The sequence below is a fragment of the Asterias rubens genome, chromosome 4 (genome assembly GCF_902459465.1).
Source record: "Asterias rubens chromosome 4, eAstRub1.3, whole genome shotgun sequence".
NCBI lineage: Eukaryota > Metazoa > Echinodermata > Asteroidea > Forcipulatida > Asteriidae > Asterias > Asterias rubens.
In genome coordinates, this window is record NC_047065.1 from 7,399,359 (window position 1) to 7,424,533 (window position 25,175).

A 25,175-nucleotide genomic window follows, 5' to 3' on the forward strand; every position below is an offset into this window, starting at 1 on the left:
GCATCATAAACATCTACATTATTACTTCATACAAGCTTCATGGATATTTTTACCAAGCTCCTTTTGTTAAATTATGATTTAGTGTAAGCGTGTTTCATCGAATTAATAGCAGGAACATTTTCTTAATATAATTTTGGGGGTTAATCATCCTTACTCGCAGCGAAGAGCTGAATTGCTAAGGACGCGGCTACAACGTGTTTTCGAGAAGCAGGCATGCAAGGGCGCCTCTGGCTGCCAGCCACACCAACCCATTACGACCACGGAGCACAGCCAGAAATTGAGAGTGTTTGATTTTTCCTGAGGGAGGAAAACCTGATGGTCTGGAAAACCTTTATGGCACAGCAGAGAACCAACACACAACTCAACTCACATATGGCCCTGGCCGGGTATCGAACCAGGGTCACCTTGGTGAGAGGCAAGTGCTTTACCCACAAGCCAACCATGCCACCAGTGTATGTGTACCTCACATAAGTAAACACTCTTGGCTACAATAGCTAGGGCAGACATTTTGCCAGAGAACGGCGACCGTAAGCACACAATTACTCAGTAAGCAGAGCCATGAAATTTGTTCCAGACCTTGAAGTGACACCAAGAGTCAAGTTCGTTCAAGGACTAATGGCTAACTAGTGGTTATTAAGTGACTTATGTAGGGCATGCGCGCAGGAGCTATAGTGCAAATGACTCTAGTCATGTCGTGTCAACTTGACTGGCGACTTGTTAACGTTTGTTAACAGTTTTTTATAACTGGTCCACTCTTCACTGTGCTATGAAAATGGATATTCATAAATACCTCAGACAGTTTCGCTATTACTATTGGTGGAGAGTGCAACCTGTGGGTGTGTATAAACCTTTGTTTATGACCAGTAAATAGTGTTGAAACATGGGCGTGACACGCGAACTTGCACCTGTGCTTATAAGACAGTTTCTTCATTTCTATTGGTCAAGAGCAACGGTCGGGACAGTTGTGCCACATCACGCGATGCGCACAGCATTCCCTTATAAGAAGTTGTTTACCCAAGGGCGGCGGAGGGCCTTACCATTTCATTAGCTGGAGGGGTGTTGTGTTGAAAGAAATCATTGAACAATTATAATTTTTGCATTTATTTTATTTTTTGACCAAAAGTGTTGATGTTTTTTGACCGAAAACGTATTTATGAATGGGAATCAAAGTGATTCGGTAATCATCATTCGGTAAAATTATCAAGAACCAGGCCTCGTTGGGATTAAACCACAAGTTGAAAACCTCTTCAACACACATTGATTCCCTTATTGAAAACCAGCGATGCCACTATGGCTGGTAGGCCGTTACCAAAAGGTTTAAATAGCGTAGTCAACTAAACAGGGTTTGGGCTAACTTAGTCCAGCTGTAGGGACGATAGTCCTTGCGGAACTTGGCATGGTAGTCATTGTGCTGGTTTTTGGGCTAGGTGCCCTCCCATAGCATTCCTCTAGACGTGTTTATACAACACTACGTTCCTTCCAGGGGCCGATTTCCACAATATGTTAATACTCATCTTCACTGAGTATCACTATTAACTGCGAAGTGTGATGTCACAATCCAAATCACATTGGCAATAATAAAAATGAATCTTAAGATGAGTCTTAGTGCTTTCTGAAATCGAGCCTAGGACTGCTTTTCCGCAATATATTGGGTAACTCCACAGTGACTTACATGATATTGGACACAAGTATCAAAAACCTGGTTTTGTAAACGAGTTGATGTGATTACCAGCTAAAATTTTCAATAATAACTAATTTTCATATATATATATGCCAAATCACAAAAAAAAACATTGAGAAATTCATATTTCTGATAATTTTGGCCGATGTGACATGAGAAACCGTGCAATTGCCCTGTTATAGCTATTCGAAAAAGTCATTTTTTCAACAACTCTTGCATTTTTCCAATGTGGAATATTAAGAACTAAATGTATTTACATTGCTTTAATACGATCTTCTAATGAGTTGAGCTCAGTGCTAATGTCCTTGGGCAAATCGTCATTGATTTGGTCCTCGAAGTACTTCTTGATCTCCTGAACTTCTTCCATCCAGAAATCCTTGGGGGTGTTGAAAAGCGCTTTCATGTCAAGTGGTTCATCCAAGCCGTCAACATTGAGGGAGCCCTCCTTGGGTACGAGTCCGATCGGGGAATTCTGCGCAACGTCTTCCCCGTCACAGCGCTTCAGGATCCAGTCGAGCACTCTTGTGTTCTCGCCAAATCCTGGCCACAGGAACTTGCCCTGCTCACTCGTACGGAACCAGTTGACGTGGAACATCTTGGGGAGTTGAAGACCTGGCTTCTGCTGGAAGTCCAACCAGTGCTGGAAGTAGTGACCAACGTTATAGCCGAAGAATGGACGCATAGCAAACGGATCATGCATAATAGCTTTGCCTGAAAAAAAAACAATGTTTGGAAATAAAATGTCATAGTTTACAATCTTACAGAAGCATATCAGTGAACATCATAAGGAGATTTATTTTTTACAGAACTCGGGAAAGTACCAAGTAATAATACAGTGCTAACACACATCGGTGAATATGGGGAAAACAGAAACGAACATTCTTTGTCCCCGATGCAGGTTTATCATCTATCAAATCATAAGGAGAGTTCATAAGTCTAGCTGGTTACCATCGGACAGTTGACCTTTTGTGACCTCTCACCTTTGAACTCTGCAGCAGCTGTGGTCTCTGACCTCATAGCAGCAGCAATAAAGACACCATGCTTCCAGTCAAATGCCTCATAGACAAGAGGGACACCTAGAAAAAAAAATGTACCACCAAATAATAAGATGGGAGCGCTAAAATCAAACTGTCTCTAGTGTTTTGTATTCCACCCGCACTGGAGGTGTTTCCTACACAATCCTTGTATCTGCCCGCAGCCAGGCCAGGTTTCTCAGTAATTTGCTAGTGTTTTTACATATTTTTTTACAACCATTGTATTGCTTTTACCTGTAAATCTTTGATGTGCAATTTTTAAATACATGTAACTTGTGTTTTTCATGTTTGCTGGCAAATAAAATGAAATGAAATGAAATGAAAGCCCTGTGTTTCACTTTCTTACCTTTGGGTCTCCTTCCGCCAAACACAATTGCATCGATGGGCACACCCTCTGGATCCTCCCAGGCAGGGTCAAGATTGGGGCACTGAGATGCCGGGGTACAGAATCGAGAGTTGGGATGGGCAGCTGGTTTACCGCTCTCCTTCGTCCAATTCTCTTGACCTAACCATGATGTAATCGACACATCCTAGGAGACGGAGATTTAAAAACAAGGTTAAGCTAATTCCAAAAACCAATTTAAGAAACTCTTGAAAACATACCTCTTCCCTTTCAGTTAACTTAAACCCTTTTCTTTTCCATATTCCTTTCAAACATTGTGTATGTACCTTTTCTGATGAAATTTCAGTAGGATGTTGTGTATTATTATTTTGTGTAAACGCTGTGATATATGGTACTTTGAAAAGCATACTAAATACTGCATGTAGGTATTATTATTAAACTTAAAAATTACAAGTATATAACAGTGCATGTTAAGCCTGGCCAAAATAAATTAAGTAACCAAACCTGACGAATTTGCACCATTTTTAATTGCCTTCTTCTACCTATTCATGTTTTTAACATTTTCCATTTGCCTACTGACCCCTTGCACACTGCGCAGCGCCTATTTTGTCCGCCAGTTTGGGAGTCAAATTTTTGCACAAAGGAATCGACTCCCAGAATGATGGAAATGGATGACGGTCTTTCTTTTATGGGGTGTGTTCTGAGTTGTGCCAGGGGTGAATGATTTAACTTAACCTCATAGTGAATTGAGTATAGAGTCCCTACTTGAAGTTTTCTAATCTCAAGTTTGATTTCCTACATCTTATCTGAACAAACTCAATTTAACTTTATTCAAAATACTTAATTTAGATATTGGTCACTACAAAAAACAAAAAAACAATGGCTAGTTTGAAATCAAACACACAACTTTTTGACAATAACATTGCAATTGATATCAAAGTATCTTTATGAATAATAACAATGGTTAAACAAACAACAGCATTGAGGAAATATAGCTGTTCATCCTCTTCATGCCATCAATGGTTCTGTTTATTTCATTTCATTTGTTCATTTATTAATTTCACAGGTACAAATATGAAAAGTACCAAAAATAAGAACGATCAAGAAAACATACATCCACATATTAGAGAAAACAAATAGTAGCACCACTGATGGATTAACCACCTTAGGCCACAATTTAAGAAACAGACAATATTAAAGGACATTAAGGAAAATGTTAGGCCCTATGTACAACCATCGTAATGTACAGTGGCTGGTCCAGCAGAATCAAACAAATCATACAGTTTGGTGGGTTGTGGGTGGTTGGGGTTAAAGCAAACTGCGACGTCACTATAGAATAAACCCTTTTTGCTATGAAAAGTCGCCATCTTATAGGGCAAACCGTATGCGCGTCCAAGCGCGTACATCATCGAAGCACACAGCACGCAACATCCAGGTTTGATTTCTACGGCACATGCATGCACACATATGCACGCACACACGCACGCACACGCACGCACAGACGACATCTTGTAGGTCAGATATTTGAGCCGCATGACGTCATATTCATTACGGTCTATAGAAGCGCAATGGTAATAGCGAAATAATATCTCAGGATATCTCTTTGTGACACAGGATACTAATTGTATTATTAAGAATAACAATCTTCACAATCTTCTCATTATATATGATACTTGCAGATCTGCAAACTACAGTAAACGCCACTTCTGAGTGTCCCTTATAGTAAGTCTTTCCAAAAGAATTAGAAGAACTAGTTTGCAAGCTTACCTTGGGTATTTCTTTCTCCAGTCCTTCCCAGAAGAAACCTCCATCGCTCCTCTCAGCAACATTTGTAAACACTGTATTACTCTCACAGGTCCTCATAGCGTTGGGGTTGGTCTTGTCGGATGTACCAGGGGCCACACCGAAGAATCCATACTCGGGGTTGATAGCACGCAGCCGTCCCTCTTTGTCGAACTTCATCCAGGCGATGTCGTCACCGACGCACTCTGCTTTCCAGCCGGGTAGGGTGGGCGTGATCATGGCTAGGTTTGTCTTGCCGCAGGCGCTGGGGAAAGATGCTGCGATATACCTCTTGCGGCCCTGGGGATTTGTTAGACCTAGGATCTGAAATTGTGAAAAGGATACAATAATTATTATCTGTGATGGGCAATTCTCATTCAAAAATGACTGGGGAAAAAAAGACAAAACTTCTTTGGCATAGAACTTTTTGCACATACCCATTGCTCAAACACTAACTGTTAAATAAGGTACATGCTTATCTAGCTAGCGATCAAATGCTGGTCTAGCCAGGGATCAAACTCGATCGCTAGCTAGACCAGCATGCACCTCATTCAACGCCTACAGCACTCGTACAGAGTTTTTGCAATTAAGTTTATGTTAAATGTTTAGTAAACAACATGTATGCTTGCTTCTAGCCCACGAACAATATTGCGAATTCTGAATCTGGCACCCCCACTACTATTGCCATAATTCAAAATAAACCTAGATGACTGTAGTCAAATAATGCGAGCATTGAGATGCTAGTCTAAAGACCTTTCTTATGCAACGTTGCAGCCCAAGTTTTTGCCATCCGACGTTGAAAAACTATGGAAAGCCAAAACTGCAAATCAAAAACAGATAGCCATAGTCTGTTGAAATGATACACAAATAATAACTTTAAAATATGCTTCAGTTGTTCAGGAAAAAAATCAACAAATCATAAGAGATGTTTCAGCTCATGAATCTTGACAGAAAATACTTAATTTTACCACAATTTTTGTTTTAACACGATGTTTTGCTTACATTCGACAGGCCATGCCAACCAGCGCACTTTGCTTGTCAAAAATGGACAGGTCTATTAAGCACAATTTTTTATTGAAATCGTGTGTGTTCAAATTGAAAACAAATGCATGTTGTACACACCAGCATGTGCTCGGCCAGCCATCCTTCATCTTTAGCGATCCTGGAGGCGATACGAAGTGCAAAACATTTCTTGCCGAGGAGAGAGTTTCCTCCGTAGCCGCTGCCGAAAGACTGGATCTCCCTCCTGTCTGGTATGTGTGTCACCAGCGTCTTCTCTGGATTACAAGGCCAATTATTCACCATGGGGGCTGCAAGAAAAGAGGTGGACTTATGAGTTACAAGTCTTGTGTAATTCCAGCCCTGCTGTTGTACCATTCATACAGGTATGTATGGGGACCATACACTGCTGAGAAAAAGGAGGGTTAAAAAGCAACTTTTAAATAAATTTTTTACACAAACATTCCTGTTCATTAAAGACATTGGACTCTATTGGTAATTGTCAAAGACCAGTCTTCTCACTTGGTGTATCTCAACATATGCATAAAATAACAAACCTGTGAAAATCTGAGCTCGATTGGTCGTCGGAGTTGCGAGATAACTATGAAAGAAAAAACACCCTTGTAGCACAAAGTTGTGTGCTTTCAGATGCTTGATTTCGAGACCTCAAACTCTAAACTTGAGGTCTTGAAATCAAATTCGTGGAAAATTACTTCTTTCTCAAAAACTATATCACTTTAGAGGGAGCCGTTTTTCACAATGTTTTATACTACCAACCTCTCCCCAGTACTTGTTACCAAGTGAGGTTTTATGCTGATAAATATTTTGAGTCATTACCAATAGTGTCCGCTGCCTTTAAAATCTGTAAAAATGTATCAGGTGTTTCATTTGTGCTTTCCTACCTACTGTTGCAAAATGGCACTTTATTGTACCTATGATACTGACTGCACTTTTAGGAATCAAATTGTGCACAAAAGAATTGAATTCCAAACTGGTTGAGATGGTAGATGTATGCATTGTGTGGAAGTGCATTCTCGTCACCAATACGAATTCATGTTTCAAGTAGGCCTTTTACTTTACGGAGGCAACGAAGGTGACTGCCTCCATTGCAATCAGAATTTTTTTCTTCTTCTAAAACTTACTCTTCATGGGCAAAGGTTGCCCGACCGAATGAAGACATCTCACAAAGTCGTCCTGTCCGAGGGCCGCTAGGGCCTTCTTGCCCATACGGGTCATGATCTTCATGCAGGCCACAACGTACATCGAGTCTGTCAGCTGAATACCGATCTTAGACAGTGGTGAACCCAGGGGTCCCATGCTGAACGGAATCACAAACATGGTCCTACCTGTAGACAAAAGTCATCAAAATACGGTTTGAAGATTTGTATGGTGTGGAGAATAAGATATAAATATGAACAGTAAACTTGCGGGTACGACCATGGGTAAAATCTCTGTTGAATCAGTGGTGGCTCTAAATAGACTTGGTCTCGACGTTTCAAACACTCTACTCTGCTCGTCTTCAGGAGAAACTCAATGATAAATGAGAAATAATGAGCTTCTCAAACACAATATCAACAGTTATTTTCCTACGGTTTGATTTCCTCTTATGTTATCCTTTTTTTCTTCTCAGCTTAATGGCCTGTTTTAACAGCCTGTTGATTGACAACTTTCCGTACCTTGTTGTTTAAAGCCATTGGACACTTTCTGAACAGAACATAAACTTAAAGTTCACAGATTTACAAATAACTTACAGGGTTTACAGAAGGTATATGGTGAAAGACTTCCCTTGAAATATTATTCCATGAAATGCTTTACTTTAAAAAAAAACATCAAAACAAATATTATCAATTCTCCGTATCGAGAATAACGAATTTACAATGTCATGACCTGGCAAAACGTGTGGAAACTAGGGTGGGTTTTCCTGTTATTTTCTCCCGACTCCAATGACCGATTGAGCCTTAATTTTCACAGGTTTGTTATTTTATATATCAGTTGTGATACACGAAGTGTGGGCCTTTGGACAATACTGTTTACGGATGTTGTGCGATTGTTTTAATAAATGACTAAATAAATAAAAGGCATCAATAATCTATTTAGCATTTTTGCCACAAGAATCTAAGAGCCGTGTTTGACAGGTTTACTACATGTATCTTGTAAGGTCTTACAAAGTGCAGCGGCACAATCTACAACAAACCATGCCAGAATTGGGCCCAATTTCATAGAGCTGCCAAGCACAAAAATTTGCTTAGCATGAAATTTTGGCCTTCATAAATGTCATAAAATTAGGATTTCTAACCAAATTTCCATGTGATTTTCAGGATAAGCAAACACCAGCTGAACACCAGTAACAGGCAATATGCATCAAATAGAGCTTTTGTTGGTAAACATGTTTTTAACAAGGATGGAATTTCATGCTAAGCCAATTTTTGTGCTTAGCAGCTCTATGAAATTGGGCCCAGGGCATTTGCCCTTTTCTTTACTTAGTAACTGGGTTACAATACACAACACACACGCCCAATGGCTCTGGCATTACATTCCGTTCAAAGGACGTAGGACTAAACAACAATGATTAAGTGTCTCGCTGAAGGACACAAGTGTCAAGTTCACATCTTTAAGTCACAGACCAAGTATTCGCCCAGACTGCCAGGTCTAACCTAACACACAAAAATAATCCATGACGGTTTTTTTTCAGGTTTGCCCATTCACCCTTTTTTTACTTTTCTTTTGGTACATCTAATAAAAGCTTATTAAATTTTATATTTGGGGAGCAGGTTTTCTAGTCTAAAACCCAACCTCCCTAAAGATAGCCAAAATCGTTTGCAAGCATTAAAGCGAAGGTACACGTTTGGTAATTACTCAAAACAAATATTAACTTAAAACTGACTTGGTAACGAGCATTGGAGAGCTGTTGATAGTATAAAACATTGTGTGAAACGAGTCCCTGAAGTAACGTAGTTTTTGAGAAAGAGGTAATTTCTCACTAAAATAATAAAAGACTTCTAGCTAGAAGTCTTTTATTCTTATCTGAAAGCACACAAATTCGTCCAATAAGGGTGTTTTTTCGTTCATCATTTTCTCGCAACTTTGGTGACCAAATGAGCCCAAATTTTCACAGGCTTGTTATTTTATGCTTATGTTGGGATACATCAAGTGAGAACACTGGTCTTTGACAATAACCAATCATGTACCCAGTGTCTTAGCCAGGAATTTGGAAAGTGGGAGTGCAAACTGAAAAAGTGGGAGTGCCCTGGAAGCGGCCCTGGAAGCAGCCCTGGAAGTGGCCCTGGAAGCTCTGGCTACTGTAGGTGCTCTCTGGTGGTTTCTGATGCATTTGTGGTACCTATTTCTGTTACAAGTAAACAATATTGATTTTATTTTTGTTTTGTTTTCAACTCGAAAATTGTAAACGTGATCAACGTCCACTATACATTATTAAACTGTATAAAATGTTTCTGGGTCAATATTAGGCAAGTTCAAAGCAGTTACTTGGACCATGGAGCTTGGACCCATTTAGCCTGAAATGATTCAAAAGCGATACAAATAATGCAGTACAAGTTTGCTGTCAACAAAATATTTGTGGGCATGTGTTACTCTTGATACAAATTTTGCTTAAAGACTATAAAAAATGAAGAGGTATTTAAGAAATTAAGAGTTATCATTTACTAATGTAAATTTTCTATCCATTCTTGTCCATTCGATTTAAGAACTATAGGCCTAAGGTCAAGAAGCTGATAATGGTTTTTGTATTTATTTTAAACAAATCAATTAGTTAATGTAAAATAATGATTCACACAAGTATTTGCAACCAATCAAAATGCCAAGAGTGATTTACATGTACCATAATTGTTTGCTTAATTTAAACTGACTGATCATGGTAATTAATATTTTCCTTAGTATTTGTTTAGGTTTCATAACGTTTAAGTCTTATAGGTTGTTTAATTGTTGAAACTGGGTCAAAGGCAATTTCTAAGAAGTCTGCGGAGAATAAAGAACAAACAGTTAAGAAAGACAGTGCCATTTAAATAGTTCCACTGGGCAAAAAAACGTACCATGCATTGAAAAATAAATTTGGGAGGTCTACAGCAAAACCGACTTGAGATTTGTAAAGAAACATGACCAGCTTTTAAACCTTTTGAGCGGAAAATAAATATCGTTTTGTCAACTGCATTAACACCCAAGAGATGCAACCATTGAAATCCCAAAAAGTCTTGATGTTTCAAACAAACTCTACAACGAACAAACGATGTGCCCTTAAATTTCTAGAAGGAAAAAAGATCGTCATGTTTACCGCCGTCGAGTTGGGAAAAACTGCGGAACCAATCTACAAAGCAACTGAAGAATGTATGCGGTAAAAGGTGCACTGCGCCGCGTGTCACTCAGTTACCGATACTGACGTCATAGTAGAACAATCCAGTGCGCGATGGTTTGTAGGATCGTGGAGATGAGATTGGTACCTTAAATAATCTGAACGAAAACGCATGTGAATTTGCCTCTATCATACCACGCGTGCATGGAGTTCATGCTGCCTGCTGATGGCGGTCGATGACGACGACTGACTGTTAAAACGAAGTCTGCGTGTCTCGCTTGCATAGCGTTGTGTCCATGTAATTTGCATGTGAGTTGTGTAATGTGTGGTTTGTGCGTTGTGTGGTCGCAATGTGGTCAGCATTTTCGAGGCAACTTCGAGCGACTGTTTTATGGTTGCGTCATTGAAATTTTGATTCAAAAAGAAGAAGGAAATCTGGTAAAACCAAATCTAATTTTACTCACTGCTGTTTTTAAACTGTTCAAAAAAAAAAAAAGAAGTTCAGTAATTTTCACTGAAATTATTAGACAGCACGGCTTCACCAAAGCCGTGCATCAAATTTTTGCCTGTGTTTTCAGCCCAACTGGCCGTGCTAACACGGCGTGCACGGCTCGCTAGCTAACACGTTGCATGTACCTTCCCTTTAAACATACTACATACATGGTCAAGCAGAAACATTTTTTTTTTTAAACAAAGGCCTCTATCATATTCCATTTGGATTTCTTACATCCCTATCTATTATGCAGTTTGACACTGTGTGAAGAGATAAAACCAGATTGCTTGGTATACAAAGTTATCTAACGTTCAGATAACAGTGAATACCAAAATGCTCTTTTATTGCATGTACTTGATGTACATGCATCTACATGACATGTACCTCATGGTGCCGGTTTAAGGAACTAAGTGCTCTGTAAAGCAAACCATAAAGGTGGGATTTACAGGTCATTTCACAATTCCATCATGTGATTTCAACATAACCCATTATCAAATCCTCTGGATGGTGTGGAAACATACAGGAAGTACGTAACCTACACTATGAAGGAATGAAACAGTGTTTCATAACTGAGTATGCTACTATGCTCGTCAAACAAATTGAGCTCCTGGACAATCTAAGAAGAGTGATTTTTTAGGAGCTCAAATTGAGCTCCTGAGTATTCTCAGGAGAGCGATTAAAAGAGCGCCTTCTATTTCTATAAACGAAGGTCTGAAGAACTAGAGGGCGCACTGGCTTATATACGCGCCTGGCCTGCGCGCTTGGCCTGTGCGCAAGCACTTATTTTCTAAGTTGAACAGGCATTGCTTAGCATGTGTTTGTGTGGCCATTTTGTAAGTTAACAAAACAGCATCGCGTCAGCGTTCGATAAACCCAAAACTCCAACGTGTTCTTCATATTCAACGCGCGTGCAGAATGGCTCCATGACCTCAACTGAACGATGATTTAGAGTGTCACACCAGAAACCAAAGGAAACACCCCTTTTGAAAATGAGTAATAAAAAGTGCACTCACTCCTCACTGTTGCCATTGATTACGGAGCAATTAGCTCATATAAAAACAAAATACCAGTTGATCGTCCTCGCCCGCATCCTTTTTTGGGGCCGCATCTTTTTTTAAACTATTTTGTATTCTTTATTTTTCATTTAAAAAAAATTCAAAAATTAAAACTGAAAAATTGGTGGCCTGTTTGATTTGAAACACTTAACAACCATCTTGGAAAAAAAATAATAAATAAAAAACAAAAAGGCCATCATCCTCTTTTTGGAAAAAACAGACGATCAACTGGTATTATTTTTATTTGACCTTACTTAAAAAGTGTTATTATTCACTATTTTCAATTCGGAAACATTATTCAAGCCTGTTTCACATGAAATTGTATCTCAGCAAATCATTTTCAAAGCTAGATATTTTAAATGCAATGTGTACCCTGATGTGGGAGCATTATGCACTCACCGTGATTTCTTTTAAAAATCTTAGATTTACTTTCCAAAATGTTATTATTTTGTTTATTTTACGCAATAAAGCTGGAATATGGTCAAGAGTAATCAGATATTAAATTCTGTGTTTTAGATCTTAGAAACATAACTTCTTAAAATCATCATTTCTGTTTAAAAGCTGAAGTACATGTATTAGGCATTTTGCATGTTTCGTCGTCTCTGTTTTATAGTTCAAATATGGCATTTTATCTGTTTTGTCGTCTCTGTTTTATAGTTCAAATAAGGCGATTTATCTGTTTTGTCGTCTCTGTTTTATAGTTCAAATAAGGCGTTTTATCTGTTTTGTCATCTCCATTACAAAGCTCAAGGATAAGGCATTGTACATGTAATCGACATCATTCCAACCCCCAGACCTTACAGTTTTTCTCTAAACGCCCTTTTAGTTTATATTTTTCAGATCATTTGAAGCTTATTATTATTTGAAGCTTGACCTACATAAACAGACATGATTGTCTGTTTATTGTTTAAGTCTCCTTATTGTTTTTCCTTGGTATGTAATTTGTACTTTTATGTTGTATTGTTCCATGTACACTGTATGTGTAAACTTGAGCATTGCAAATAAAAATATTAAATAAAATAAATAAAAAGCTTGACCTACATAAAAATGAATTGCCCACCAAGAAAAGTACGAGGACAGTGTCTGCATTAGTGGCGCCAGACTGGGTTGACAATGGCATCAACACTTTCTATCTAATCCTAGAGTGCTAGACACCTTTGTGCGAGTACAAAACACATGCAGTACAACAAGTGTATTCTTACAACGACCTCTGCCTACACTACAGTGCGCACGTCCCATTGCACCTGACTATGTGATGCATGCATCAGTCAGTTAGTGTGACCTTCATTTGACCTTTACAGGATCACCCCATATCCACCGCAGGTTCATGGAGCTCCATACAGTATCCATTGCTCATGGGCATTTTGTATTATAAACCAGCTATAAATGGACTTCCTATTTCAGCATCAGGCGATAAACTGATCCACTGTGGCGCTAGAATGGCCAGATCCGGATGACTATGAGCCAGTGCTGTTATTTTAGTCCCATGAATTGTTAAAATTGTCTAAAGACTGATCCTCCATAGATTTAGTTTATTCAATGAAGACAGAAAAGAGGAATTTACAAAATTTCAATGATTTTGTACAGAATTTCTAAATTTTGAATGGTAAAACTGACAGGCCTGGAATTTCACGGAGACCATGTCCTCTGTTAGCCCTGTCTTGGCCTTGGTGCCCTTTCAAATTCACATTGACTTTAAGATTTTCCAATGGAAGTGCCCTTTTCAAAATGAAAATGGCCTTGCCCTCTCAAAGATGAAATTCCAGGCCTGAACTGAGATTTTAAAACAGAGGAAATCAGCTGATCCGAGGAAAACTTGCATGCCTGAAATAGAGTCCTGCCATTCTAACAAAGCTTAAAATCAAGAGTATCGATATAATTTTTCAGACAAAAAATATCAACATGTACCTGATGGATCTGTAAACTTTGTTAAACTGAAGTTTATTTTCTTGCTGATACTGAACCCCAAAAACTTTTTTGGAGGGAACCTTCCATCATCCGTCAACCTTTTTATTTTTTAATAATAAACACAAAAAGAGACATTCTGCAACCATGACAACCATTCAATGTACAATTTTAGACAATCAAGGGAAGAATGTGTCACTCTGAAAGGCTCACGTGGTCAAAAGTTAGTACCTGCTTCCCAATATTCACAAACTGCTTTTTTGTTTTCAAAGAAAACCAACGAATTAACTTAAAGGGAAGGTACACGTTTGGTAATTACTCAAAACAAATATTAACTCAAAAACTGACTTGGTAACAAGCATTGGAGAGCTGTTGATAGTATAATTAAAACATTGTGGGAAACGACTCCCTCTGAAGTAATGTAGTTTTTGAGAAAGAGGCAAGTTCTCACTAAAATAATAAAAGACTTCTAGCTAGAAGTCTTTTATTCCTATGTGAAAGCACACAAATTCGTCCAACAAGGGTGTTTTCTTCTTTCATCATTTTCTCGCAACTTCGATGACCGCTTAAGCCCAAATTTCACAGGCTTGTTATTTTATGCTTATGATGGGATACACCAAGTGAGATGCTGGTCTTTGATGTTCACCAAACGTGTACCTTCCCTTTAACAGACTATGCAGTTTCCACAACCCAAACTGGCAAGACATGCAGGTAATATACATTGCACCATATAAATAGTCTATACAACTTTTTATCGATGTACCCACATCCGAAGAAAAAAAGTGTTCTCAGACTTCTTAGACTTTATTCAAGGGTCTCCCTAAAAACAGCATAAGGGACGCACCAGATTTAATAATAATAATAATAATATCGAAGTCTTATATAGCGCACGTATCTACCAAACAAGGTGCTGAGTATAATATACAAACTTTCAGAAAGATAGGTTATTGAAGTGATGAATGAATTCTGAGACCCAATTATTTAGCACCTTAAAGGGATGCACTAGATTTACCTTTCATGCATCCAGGAAAGCGTTCACCAAGCGCCTTCTCGAGGTCCTCGGGTGACATCCATTTCCCTACGGTACCCTTTACACCTTCTCTGGGAATAGGTACCGTCTCTCGCATTGTGGGTGTTGAGATAACCGTCTTACTCTCCACTCGGGCAACATCTTTAGGATCAGTCGTCGCCAACCAGCTAAAAGTGACAAACATATCAATATTGAATTGATATTTAATTGATATAATCATAACCAGTGGTTAAAAAGCAGGACAATCTTTTCAGAACTGAGAAGTGTCCCGAAAAATCCCAAAAATCTACTCCGCAATCATACACATGTGTTACCGCAAACCAAATAATAATATATACTATGTAAGTTTTGATTGAACATGGCAGTTCTGTAGCATCTTCACTTACAAGTGACACAATTTCACTTTTATTGAGTAAGTGCATCCATCCTTCATGGAGATGTTGTGGCCGACCGAGCAAGAGCACCGCCATTGAACTCAAGCTCTGACCTGTTCACAAGGGAGTGTGGGTTCGGGAGTCCTGACACTTGTGCCCTTAAGCAAGACACTTAACCACTGCTTCGTCCTTCAGAAGCTGTAGGTCCGGTGTGTTGTTATAACAACTATTCACCCAGTAAAAGACCTCAGTACACACTTATCACAAAGAGAAGGCCGGTGTGTCTGGTAATGCGACTACCTTCAATTATTAATGTCGCACTAGAAAGGAAGAAAAAGAAGAAGAAGAAAAAAAGTTTAACTTAAACTTACCAATTTGAGTACTTTGTGAGTCTTTTGATCATGCCATCTTTTTCCAACTGGTTAAGCATCGACACATTTTCTTCTTCCGTCCCGTCACAGATATGAATATTATCTGGTTGACACACGTCCACCTTCTCCAAGATGTACTGTCTGATGTGAGGTTGGAGATCTTCAAGCTTCCCTTTAACTACTTTGGGTGGAGGGGAGACCTGTGTGGTGAGATTGCACGCCGGCATACTGGCTACCAGGGATTTAGTGCAATTATACGCTTGGCTGTGGAAAGAAAGAAAAAAAACAATACAAAATAGAAATGGTGTGTAATTCAGAAAAATGGATTGGGGTTTTATTCATGTGAGATGAAAGAAAGCCATTTTATGTTATCAATCAGCTGGGCCACATTTCATGGCTCTGCTATACCATAAGCAAAGAATAAACGCTTACTAAGCAGGGAATTCAGCGCTTTAATGTCAAGCATATTTCGCAGGTTAATAATAATAATAATAATAATAATAATAATAATCAATTCTTAGGCTATATAGCGCATTTCACAATAACCGTATCAATGCGCTTTACATTAGTGCCCTGGTCATAGGGCCAATAACATCCCTTTTTAATGTTTTTCAGCTCCCTTGGGAGTATACAACCTGGGCAACAGTTTATATCGCTCCAAAGACTTTTTCATTCAAAATATCAACCTCTACCCTCGCAGGTACCCATTTATTCCCCTGGGTGAAGAGAAGTAATTATAGTAAAGTATCTTGCTCAAGGACACAAGTGTCACGACCGGGATTCGAACCCACACTCCGGTGAATTCGCACCAGAACTTGAATTCGATGCTCTTAACCACTCGGCCATGACACTCTAGCAGGAAATGGTTTCAGCAACTCTTGATTGATTTACATTTAAGATCAGTCTTAGCTCTTTGTGAAATAGAGCCCAGCTGTAGATTTCACAAAACTCTTCCTAACTTAAGACTAATCTTAGGACTTAGGACGAGTCCCAACCCTGCACGGTAGCGTGAAGACCTTAAGATTAATCCTAAGTTAGGACGAGTTACTCGTCCTAACTCGAGATAAGACGAGTTGGTCTGATAGTAAAATGGTCAGAAATTGTCTCTTTTCATTTACTGTAATTTATATTAATGTAGGTCATGTCTATACCAGTGATAAGCACTGCACCTTTGAATATGAAGTACTTTTGAACTGATAGAAATCTTTCACACAAAAAATCCACAGTTGAACTTATTACCTTGAATGTATTATCTTCTATTTACCACAAACAATATAGGTAAGTACCTGTCTTGCCTGTGGCACATATCAAAGTTTATTCGGTATTCAAATCATAAGTACATGACAAACACATGAAAAGCACAAACCAAAAACGTTTTTAAGCAAAACACAGAATTTTCAATACTCAATATGTGCATCACTCATTAACCAAAGCCACACCATAGGATCGGTTTGAACACTTCACTGTTAACCTTAATGGTGACCTCTGTGTCTGTGAGAAGATAGTGTCTGAATTATGGCTGCCAATCTTGATTTCTGTGCCATAATGAATGCCAATCATTGAATGGATTGTCACCTTGGCATCTCCTTGGTAGACAATTTTATCACAAATATCCCATCACTAGGGTAAACATTGCCTTGACCTAGTATCAATTATGAAGTTCGGTACTTGGATATATAATTTTGTAACGGGTTACGAACATGACTCATGTCAGATAATGAGAAAGAACATGTCCTAAAGGAATATAACTACGTAATAAAAATGTACAATGTAGTTAATTTTTTTCATTTTTTTTTTACCCATACACCGATGTGTCTTGGCACAGTACCGTAATTTTCGGATTATAAACCGCGGTTTATATGTTGATTTTGACATTTTTTTGAACTCCTGCGGTTTATTCTCCGGGCGGCTTGTAAGCCGACGTATAAATATTTAAGAGAAAAAACGGCATTTTTTAAAAGAAAGATCGTTTGTAAAATATTCTAATTAATGTTTGTTTTTTTCTTAAACGAGAACAAAAACCTGCCTGCTTGATGACAAAAACCTGTTGAAAATCCCACCACAATTGTATTCCATGTTTCCTTTGTAAAACGTTTATCAACCGCCCTCAGCTAGCTAGCTCCCCCTCTCAGCGCAACTCGGGTTAGACTAGACTGGTGCCCGTTTATTTATCCTAGCGATCTCTATATGCTGACGTCAGACATTCAAGCTATACTCGTGTCTCAGCGAAATAGACTCGTCCCCCGTCTATTTTTCCCACGATCTTTGTATACTGACGTCAGACATCCAGGCTACACTCGTGTCAGCCAGCGGTTTCTTCAGCTCAACCACGCACACCGCAACAGCAAAATGGTGAATGGACGTACGCAAAGAACTATGCTGCTCCGGGGGGATCAAACAAAATGTTTTCAACCTGCCCTGATTGTTGAGTCCAGTAACATTGGGAATTTTATTTCCAGGCGGCGCAAATGCGAGGGCGTAGCGCAACCCGTCGGCGAACACCGCTCAATACGGTGCCACCAACATCTGTTGTGCAATCTCGAGATTGAGCAGCGCAATTAACAGATTGCTAGCTTTACGAACTCGCATGTGTGTACATGTGCTTAATGTGCACGCTGCACGATACATTACTACATACACACACGCTACGTACGTCCGCCCGTACGCGTTGCAATAATCTGTTGTGTGGATCCTCGTTGTGGGACTACAATAAAAGGGAGGGAGAAACACCGGCCAACCACCCTACTTTAATTCCCTTATTGAAAGACCCAATTCCAACCTTATTTCCCGTCTACTCCGATGGTTAATAAAAGTGAATCCCCTGTCCTTGTGATTACGCAAACAATAAGGTAGCGCATTTTGTTTCATTATACAATAAAAGTGAGGGAAACACTTTAGCCGTCCCCATTGTTATTTCTTTTATATTTTATAAAGGAATTTTGCATGTTTAAAAAATGTTCCTATATACATTGTAAACAGAAGCAACAGTCATATACAATACTCTCGTTTGTGTTGTGGTATAGCCCTGAAAAGGACCGTTTGGTTTTGGTTTTGTCTATTTTACGGAAGGCAAAGGATTCCTTGGATATAAATCTTCGCACTGTTTCTTTATCACTCATTGCTTCTGCAGACGAATCCTATGTTAAAACGATGGTACGGCCACGCACTGTCTGAAGTTAATTTTTATTGCAAGCAACACAAACTGACTTACCTACAAATAAAATAGGATTAAACTTTGTCAATTTTTAAAATTGTTATTGGTTTTTTTTTAGTATCACAATAATAAACGTTTTTTCAGTTGTAACTTTCATCAATAATTATCCAACACAAACAATTATGTGGTCCCACTAAGGGGGTGCTGCCAGCTTACAAAAAGAATGCTATCCTATAATAGATCATTTCAATTACGATCAATAGTGTAAACTTCAATACATTTCCACTTTAATTACGACGCAACTCCCACGTTGCGGCAACTATACAAGACTGACTGATGTGCCCCCCGCCTGTCACTGCACATCGCCACAAAGAGGACCGCAAACAAGCACGGCCCCTAATCAAACGTGAACAACTTTTGTCAACAGAGGGCGATGCGATGCAGGGCAAAGTTCAACTATTTCTCGGTGTGCGTTGTCGACCGATCTTTGATTCACGGAGAGTTTGTTGCCAAAGAAGTTCACAAAACAAGGCCAACACAACCGATCATCAAATCTCAAATTCTTGAAAAGGGTTGTGGATGGAAAAAAAATATAACTCAGGACTGATAGTGTGAGATAAAAAATCACCCGTAAACGCGGCAGGTTTGCGTACTTCACTTCCGTGTTTTGAGGTTAGTTTTTTCATGTTTTTTTTTATTTTGATCGCGGTTTATACGCCGCGCGGCATATACGCCGACATCTATATATTTGTTTGTATATTTTGAGGAAGTGCGGTTTATACGCCGCGCGGTTTATAATCCGAAAATTATGGTATACTCCTGAGAAAAAAAAAATATCACAGGCATATTACTCGGGTGGAATTCGAACCCACGACCCTTGCAATTCTAGAGCATCAGTGTATGTGTAAAAAAAAATAATTAATATTCTTTATCCCCGATGCAAATTTAACATCTAATGTAGGCCTAGTTGGTTGAAAATGTAGTTAAATTTGAGGGGTTTTCCATATTTCTTGTTCATTGGTTCTTTAATATTGCTTAATTCATGTGTTCAGTGGTTGAAAAGGCAACTCAATTCACAGTGAAATCAGTCTGTAACGAGACCTGCCCTTTTAATATTTGTTCAGTGTGTCTATGTCGCTGACCCATGTGCATAAAGGTCTGCAAAACTCAAACAATTTAATGATAACAGTATTACATTGTATCAATGGATTTATTGTGTTAGATCTGCCATTGCAATGAATGATAAGTGAGAGACTCGCCTCCTACTATGGTCATATCAAACTAGTGCAAATAAAAGGATTCAAGATTATGTGGCGACCCTGGATGGGATTACAATTCAACTAAGTAGACTAACACCAAGCTCAGCAAGGTGGTCCATCAAACACATTATGCAGGATGCCGGTTTGACTAACGTTCAAGTTCATGTTACTATAGGCCTAAAGCAAAGATTCTTGTGACAGTGCATTGTAACTATACACTCAAGTCCAAATGTTTGTATTGAATGTATGCTTTCCATCTAGGCTCAATACGCAAATTTTCAAACTGAAAATTCAAAAATGAAAGGAACTTGAGCATACAGTGATACAATTGTTTCTAAAGGCAGCTGCCTTCCTCTAAATTTAGGACGAGGATACTTATTTTCAACAGTAAAAGCAGTAGACACTATTGGTAATTATTCAAAATAATTATCACCATTTTGCTTTGGGAAAACTTTCCCTATCATGCCAACGCTTTTGCACTTATTTTTACCAACATTCCAACCAACAATACTACAACTATTTTTTTTTTTTTTTTTAAATATATTATTTTTATTTTTATTTCATAGTTCATAGGGAAAATTTCTCGCAAACTGTACCAAACTAAATCTCAGCAGACATATTTTTCTTTGGTCTTCATTAATTGTTTATCAAAAAAACTGTTTAAATTTTAGTTTAGCCATGTGGAGGTAGAAAAACCTCTACATACATCATGTACATGGCCAAGGTTCATTTCAGCAGTCAGTCCCTCCACGTCCAACCCACAAAAAAAAAATTGTATATTTATTAGGCCTATAGGACGTTTACGTTTTCGATCATCTTTCATGTTTGTAAATAAAGCTTTATGAAGCTTCACTTTTTTAGCAGAGAAAATGATATGGTGTGGACGTGCCTGTCCTGTGTTTTGTGTATGTCGAGTTCAATTCTCGGTCAGTGGCTGGCCGTCAGAAGGAAAACAGCTGATCGGTCTTGCTGGCAACATGACCGGCCTTTCATGGCGCGTTATTCCATACAGAATGGTTATGCACCACACACAACCACTGCGAAACTTTTCAACATTTTCTGAAGCGATCAACTTAAATTTAAGCAACATTACTTACCGTATTAAAAACCCACGTAATATTGCCGCCATCTTGAGAGTGGTGTTCACACTGATCCAAGGTGACTTGTATAGTTTAACTGTTCAGAAACCCACAAAATATCACGATAAATGCAGGATTTGAAGGGCCAAGCTCTGACCTCAACTGTAATTTCGCAATGAATGTCATGCGAAAACCGTGTGTGTATATATATGTGTACTGTGTCGTGTAGCGGCCTATCCTCCCCCCTTTCCACTCTCTACTCGACTTCCTTGCACAAACTGCACGTAACACACGAAACCACCATCACAGTACACATTGCATGTGGCGGTTACTAGACTTAGTTTCAAGTCTGAGATTGTTGGTATTCCTCTGCACCATCAACCACGAAAAACGCACCCACCACCAAACGCAGGTAAATCTACAAGAGGGCGCTATTTCAGGCTACTGGATAGACGATTGCCGACATGAAACTAACGTCTAGGCAGTCATAATTGCTATGCCATCTGAAATCCTGCTCAGTCATATACACTTATTGGCAAAAGCGCTTAGTAGCCAGACTACTTTGTGACGGTGCGCTTGGATGATTTGGATTTTTCCATCACTCGTTTTTGAAGACAAAACGTAATTTCAACATAGTTTTTAAACCCATAGTTTTTTGCCCATATGAACTGTTCTCGTCAAACCGAAATTCGAATTATACATTTTTAAAAGTTAATTGTTGGTAATTTCTTAATGGGCAATGTTTTGTACCGTATACAACGTATGATGACGTCGCATTTTAAGGTGTGGCGGTTTTGCGTGATTTGATTGGCTGATATGTGTGGGGGCTCGGCTTTTCATGAATATTAAGTATGTGGCGCACGTGAATCCTTCACGTCAACTCGAGACTCGATCTCCCCCCACATTGTTTTGATAAAGCTTTAAGAATACTACAAGAATTTGATATTTGCTCAAGGCGTCTGCTAAAAAAGTAAACAACCAATGGGCCAAAATGTCAGCCAGTCCCGAATGAAATTTTAAGCGCAAACCTCCTCCGAGTTCCCGACATGTTTTGTCCAGGCTGGTGTTTTAACAATTGACACCGAACCCACTAAGATCGTTTTATCTGAATATTAGGATTTCATTTCCAGTAATATCCACTTGTTTGGCCTGTTAATTGAATGTCTTCAAAAAGTAACAGACAACGGATGGTGGTTACCGCCTCACTAAGCTGACCGGCAGTGAGTGGCCGCATAGTAAATAGTCCAACGAGGTATTATATAATCTCTGGTATTAGTTTCCTAGACTGTCCGTATAAACATATCCGTGTTGAAGTTGCGCAGAATATTACATGATGAAACCACCCTTCCGTCAGAGCTATCAAGGTGCTTTCCATGTGCTCGGTACCTGCCTGCTTCCCGTGACGATGAAGATGACAATATCTTTCATATCTTATCTTCGGAAAGTGTGAGACGAAAATGAAGTCTCATTCTTGTTATCGTGTCTCGACACATTGTTCATCACGTACGCTAGCTCCGCAACCAGTTTGTTTTAACAGTTTTAACAATTTTAACCAGTCAAATTTTTGACTCCCATAAATGGCCAACCGTGTTAGTTCGCACACAGCAAAAGGAAAACCACGCATTTTCGAGGCAAATTTGTGTGGATCATTGCATTATACTTTTAAAACATCTTTCCAACCATATGCATTTTATTTAAAAAAACGGTTACAAACGCTTTTTATAGACCAACTCGTCCGATCCAAGGCAACGTATTCCTTTAAGAACATGTCAAAAGATACACTCTGGTAATACCAATAATGCTAAATGTCGTTACTTAATAAAGGCACTGGACACGTTTTGGTAATAGTGTCAATGTACAGAACAAATCTGTAAAATTTTGGCTCAATTGGTCACTGAAAGTGCAAGAGAAAAATGAAAGGGAAAAACACCATTGCCGCACAAATTTGTGACATCCCCAGTGCCAAAAGTGTTTAACTATTTTAGTGAGAAATTACCTTTTTCTCGTAACTACGTCAGAGGGAGGCGCTTCGCAACAACATGTTTAACACTATCAACGGAGAGTTCTCAATTGCTCGCTACCAAGTAAGTTTGTATGCTAACGATAATTTTGAGTGGTGACCAATAGTGTCTACTGTCCAGTGCCTTCGAGAACGAACGATATTATTAAATAATGTTTAACAACTTACCAAAACAAGATTCGCAAACCGACCACTCAAACTCCTTTCGTTGTTTTCGACTGTAGTATTTCTCTGTCCAGCAGACAAGTTATAATAAAAAACACCGGTATGAAGTAAAATGACAAGCCGTAGTCTTTATAACCGCTTGTAAGTCATGACGTCATCAGTAAACTCTTCAACCAGAACAGCATTGTCACGCTATTATCATATACTCTAGTGGTGTGGCATCGGATGGGAGGTCACAGCGACTAGAAACTCCACACAATCTCTAGATTATTCATGACGTGACAAGTGATTCGATATTCCAATAGTATCTGTCGCCGTGATTTCGTCATCTCATTGCCGTCCACTTGAAATGCGGGTCAATTAATGTGTATGGAGATTGTACACGTTAAAATTCAAATTACTAAAACTTGGACCTTGCTATTTCTCTGTTAAAAAAAAAATTCAAGTATGATAACAATTAATCAAGAAGTTTTATTTAACCCTCATCGTGTTTGTCTTTTACAAAATATGTAAAATATATTGTTACTTTTAACATAAGTACTATGATAAAAGTAATAATTGTCTTTATTCTATTTTTTTAAGACACGGGACCATGCCACAATGTAAAACAACCGTTGTGATGATATTTGTATCCTGCATCACAACATAAATGACAAATTTATTGAGCATAGAGAAAGGATGTCTTTTCTCCATGCTTATAGAGATAGGCAATTAAAAATACATTGCATCTTTTGGTTCAATATCACCATAAAAGCAAGGCATGGTTTAACTATAACCGGTGAAATCATGTTGATATCATGTTTGAAGTCTAATAATGTCTATGATGAAAAGTGTGTTTAACTGATTACAAAAAAACATAAAGAATACAGCTATATGAAAACCTGATGAAAACTACAAACGACGTATATACGTACAGTAGAGTATGATAAATATTCAGCGACATTGAAAGAACCATTTGTACCCTATAAACTAGTTTATATCTTCAGCTAATATCTTCTCTAAATCAAAAGTTCAACAGACAATATTTTGACATAAATTTTTAAATATTGTGTTGACTCTCAGCCAATAATGCATCAGAATTCAACCCAGTTTATAACCCCGTTGTATTATGCGTCCCACCATGGTAATGAAATACACTTCAGAAAACTGTCTCCTGTAATTATTAACTGGAATCAGCTGTTTGCATAAAACAGCCTAACGCTGTATAATATAGCGATTAAATTCTGCGATCTCATTATTTTGTGTATACTTCCGCCGGTGTACTATAAAAAGTACACCAGCTGATGACTAGCGGTCACAGATGGAGCGGCCGACTGTGACATCAGCAAAAGGTAAACCGGGGGCATCATGTGGGTGTGTCCCATATACTGTAACCTGAATGGCTATAGATACACACTGTATAGGGGCTCGTGTAAACAATGTTCTATAGCCATGGGTATTCAATGGACAATTCTACATAACCTCCTTTTGTTGATATCATGGTGACGTATACGGTATGCTTAAAGGGAATGTCTCATTTAGACAAAAATATACAAATAATTACCTTCAAACGTAAAATCGACGTTGAATTTTAGAGAGTATTTTCGTTTTATTCGGAGCGCTCAATCATAAACTGACATTTAATAGACAAGTTTTGTTCTCTTTTACGCTATTATGTTTCAGAATTCAAACGAATTAAGAAAGCTGTCATTTCATCTTCGTTCTTTCAATTTAATTAACGTCATTCCTTAAGTTTCATATTGAATAAAAAAATCCCAATTAATCAGATAAACAAAGATGGCGGCTTTTGAAAATATTGTGATAACATTGATATAATAATATACTTGGTATAGCAATGGGATCATAATCATCAACATCTATTTAATCATTAGCTTGTTCGTTAGATTGTTTTGTTATTTTTTTGTATTTTTTTTCCCTTGATAATTACAAATCTTGCAATCTGGTGGTACTGTTTACTATCAATCCTTTTGGAATTAAATAGTTCGCTTTTTTACCATTTAATGTATTGACACGCAAAACTTAATATCCATGGTGGGCTATGGTCCATGCTCAAGTGAGTGTCGTGAATGGGATTGTAAACAGGGTGTTGTGTTGGTTCGGGGTTCGGGCTGTCAAATAATAAGTC

The 25,175-nt window shown here is 38.5% G+C and overlaps 1 protein-coding gene across 2 annotated transcripts; it reads right to left on the reverse strand.

Annotated features, from left to right (window-relative positions):
* Positions 1–1,197: 1,197 nt before the first annotated feature.
* On the reverse strand, positions 1,198–23,137 carry LOC117289358 (phosphoenolpyruvate carboxykinase, cytosolic [GTP]-like). 2 transcript variants are annotated; one of them, XM_033770455.1, is made up of 9 exons: positions 23,054–23,137; positions 15,374–15,637; positions 14,611–14,795; positions 6,982–7,185; positions 5,963–6,150; positions 4,826–5,164; positions 3,062–3,245; positions 2,662–2,757; positions 1,198–2,392 (listed from the first exon to the last, which is right to left on the reverse strand). In XM_033770455.1, exons 2-9 carry the CDS (start codon positions 15,598–15,600, stop codon positions 1,935–1,937), a joined length of 1,881 nt encoding a protein of 626 aa, XP_033626346.1. In that variant the 5' UTR covers positions 15,601–15,637; positions 23,054–23,137; the 3' UTR covers positions 1,198–1,934. The 2 variants fall into 2 exon arrangements, with proteins under 2 accessions (XP_033626346.1, XP_033626345.1); XM_033770454.1 differs by lacking the exon at positions 23,054–23,137 and adding an exon at positions 20,884–21,085.
* Positions 23,138–25,175: the final 2,038 nt, after the last annotated feature.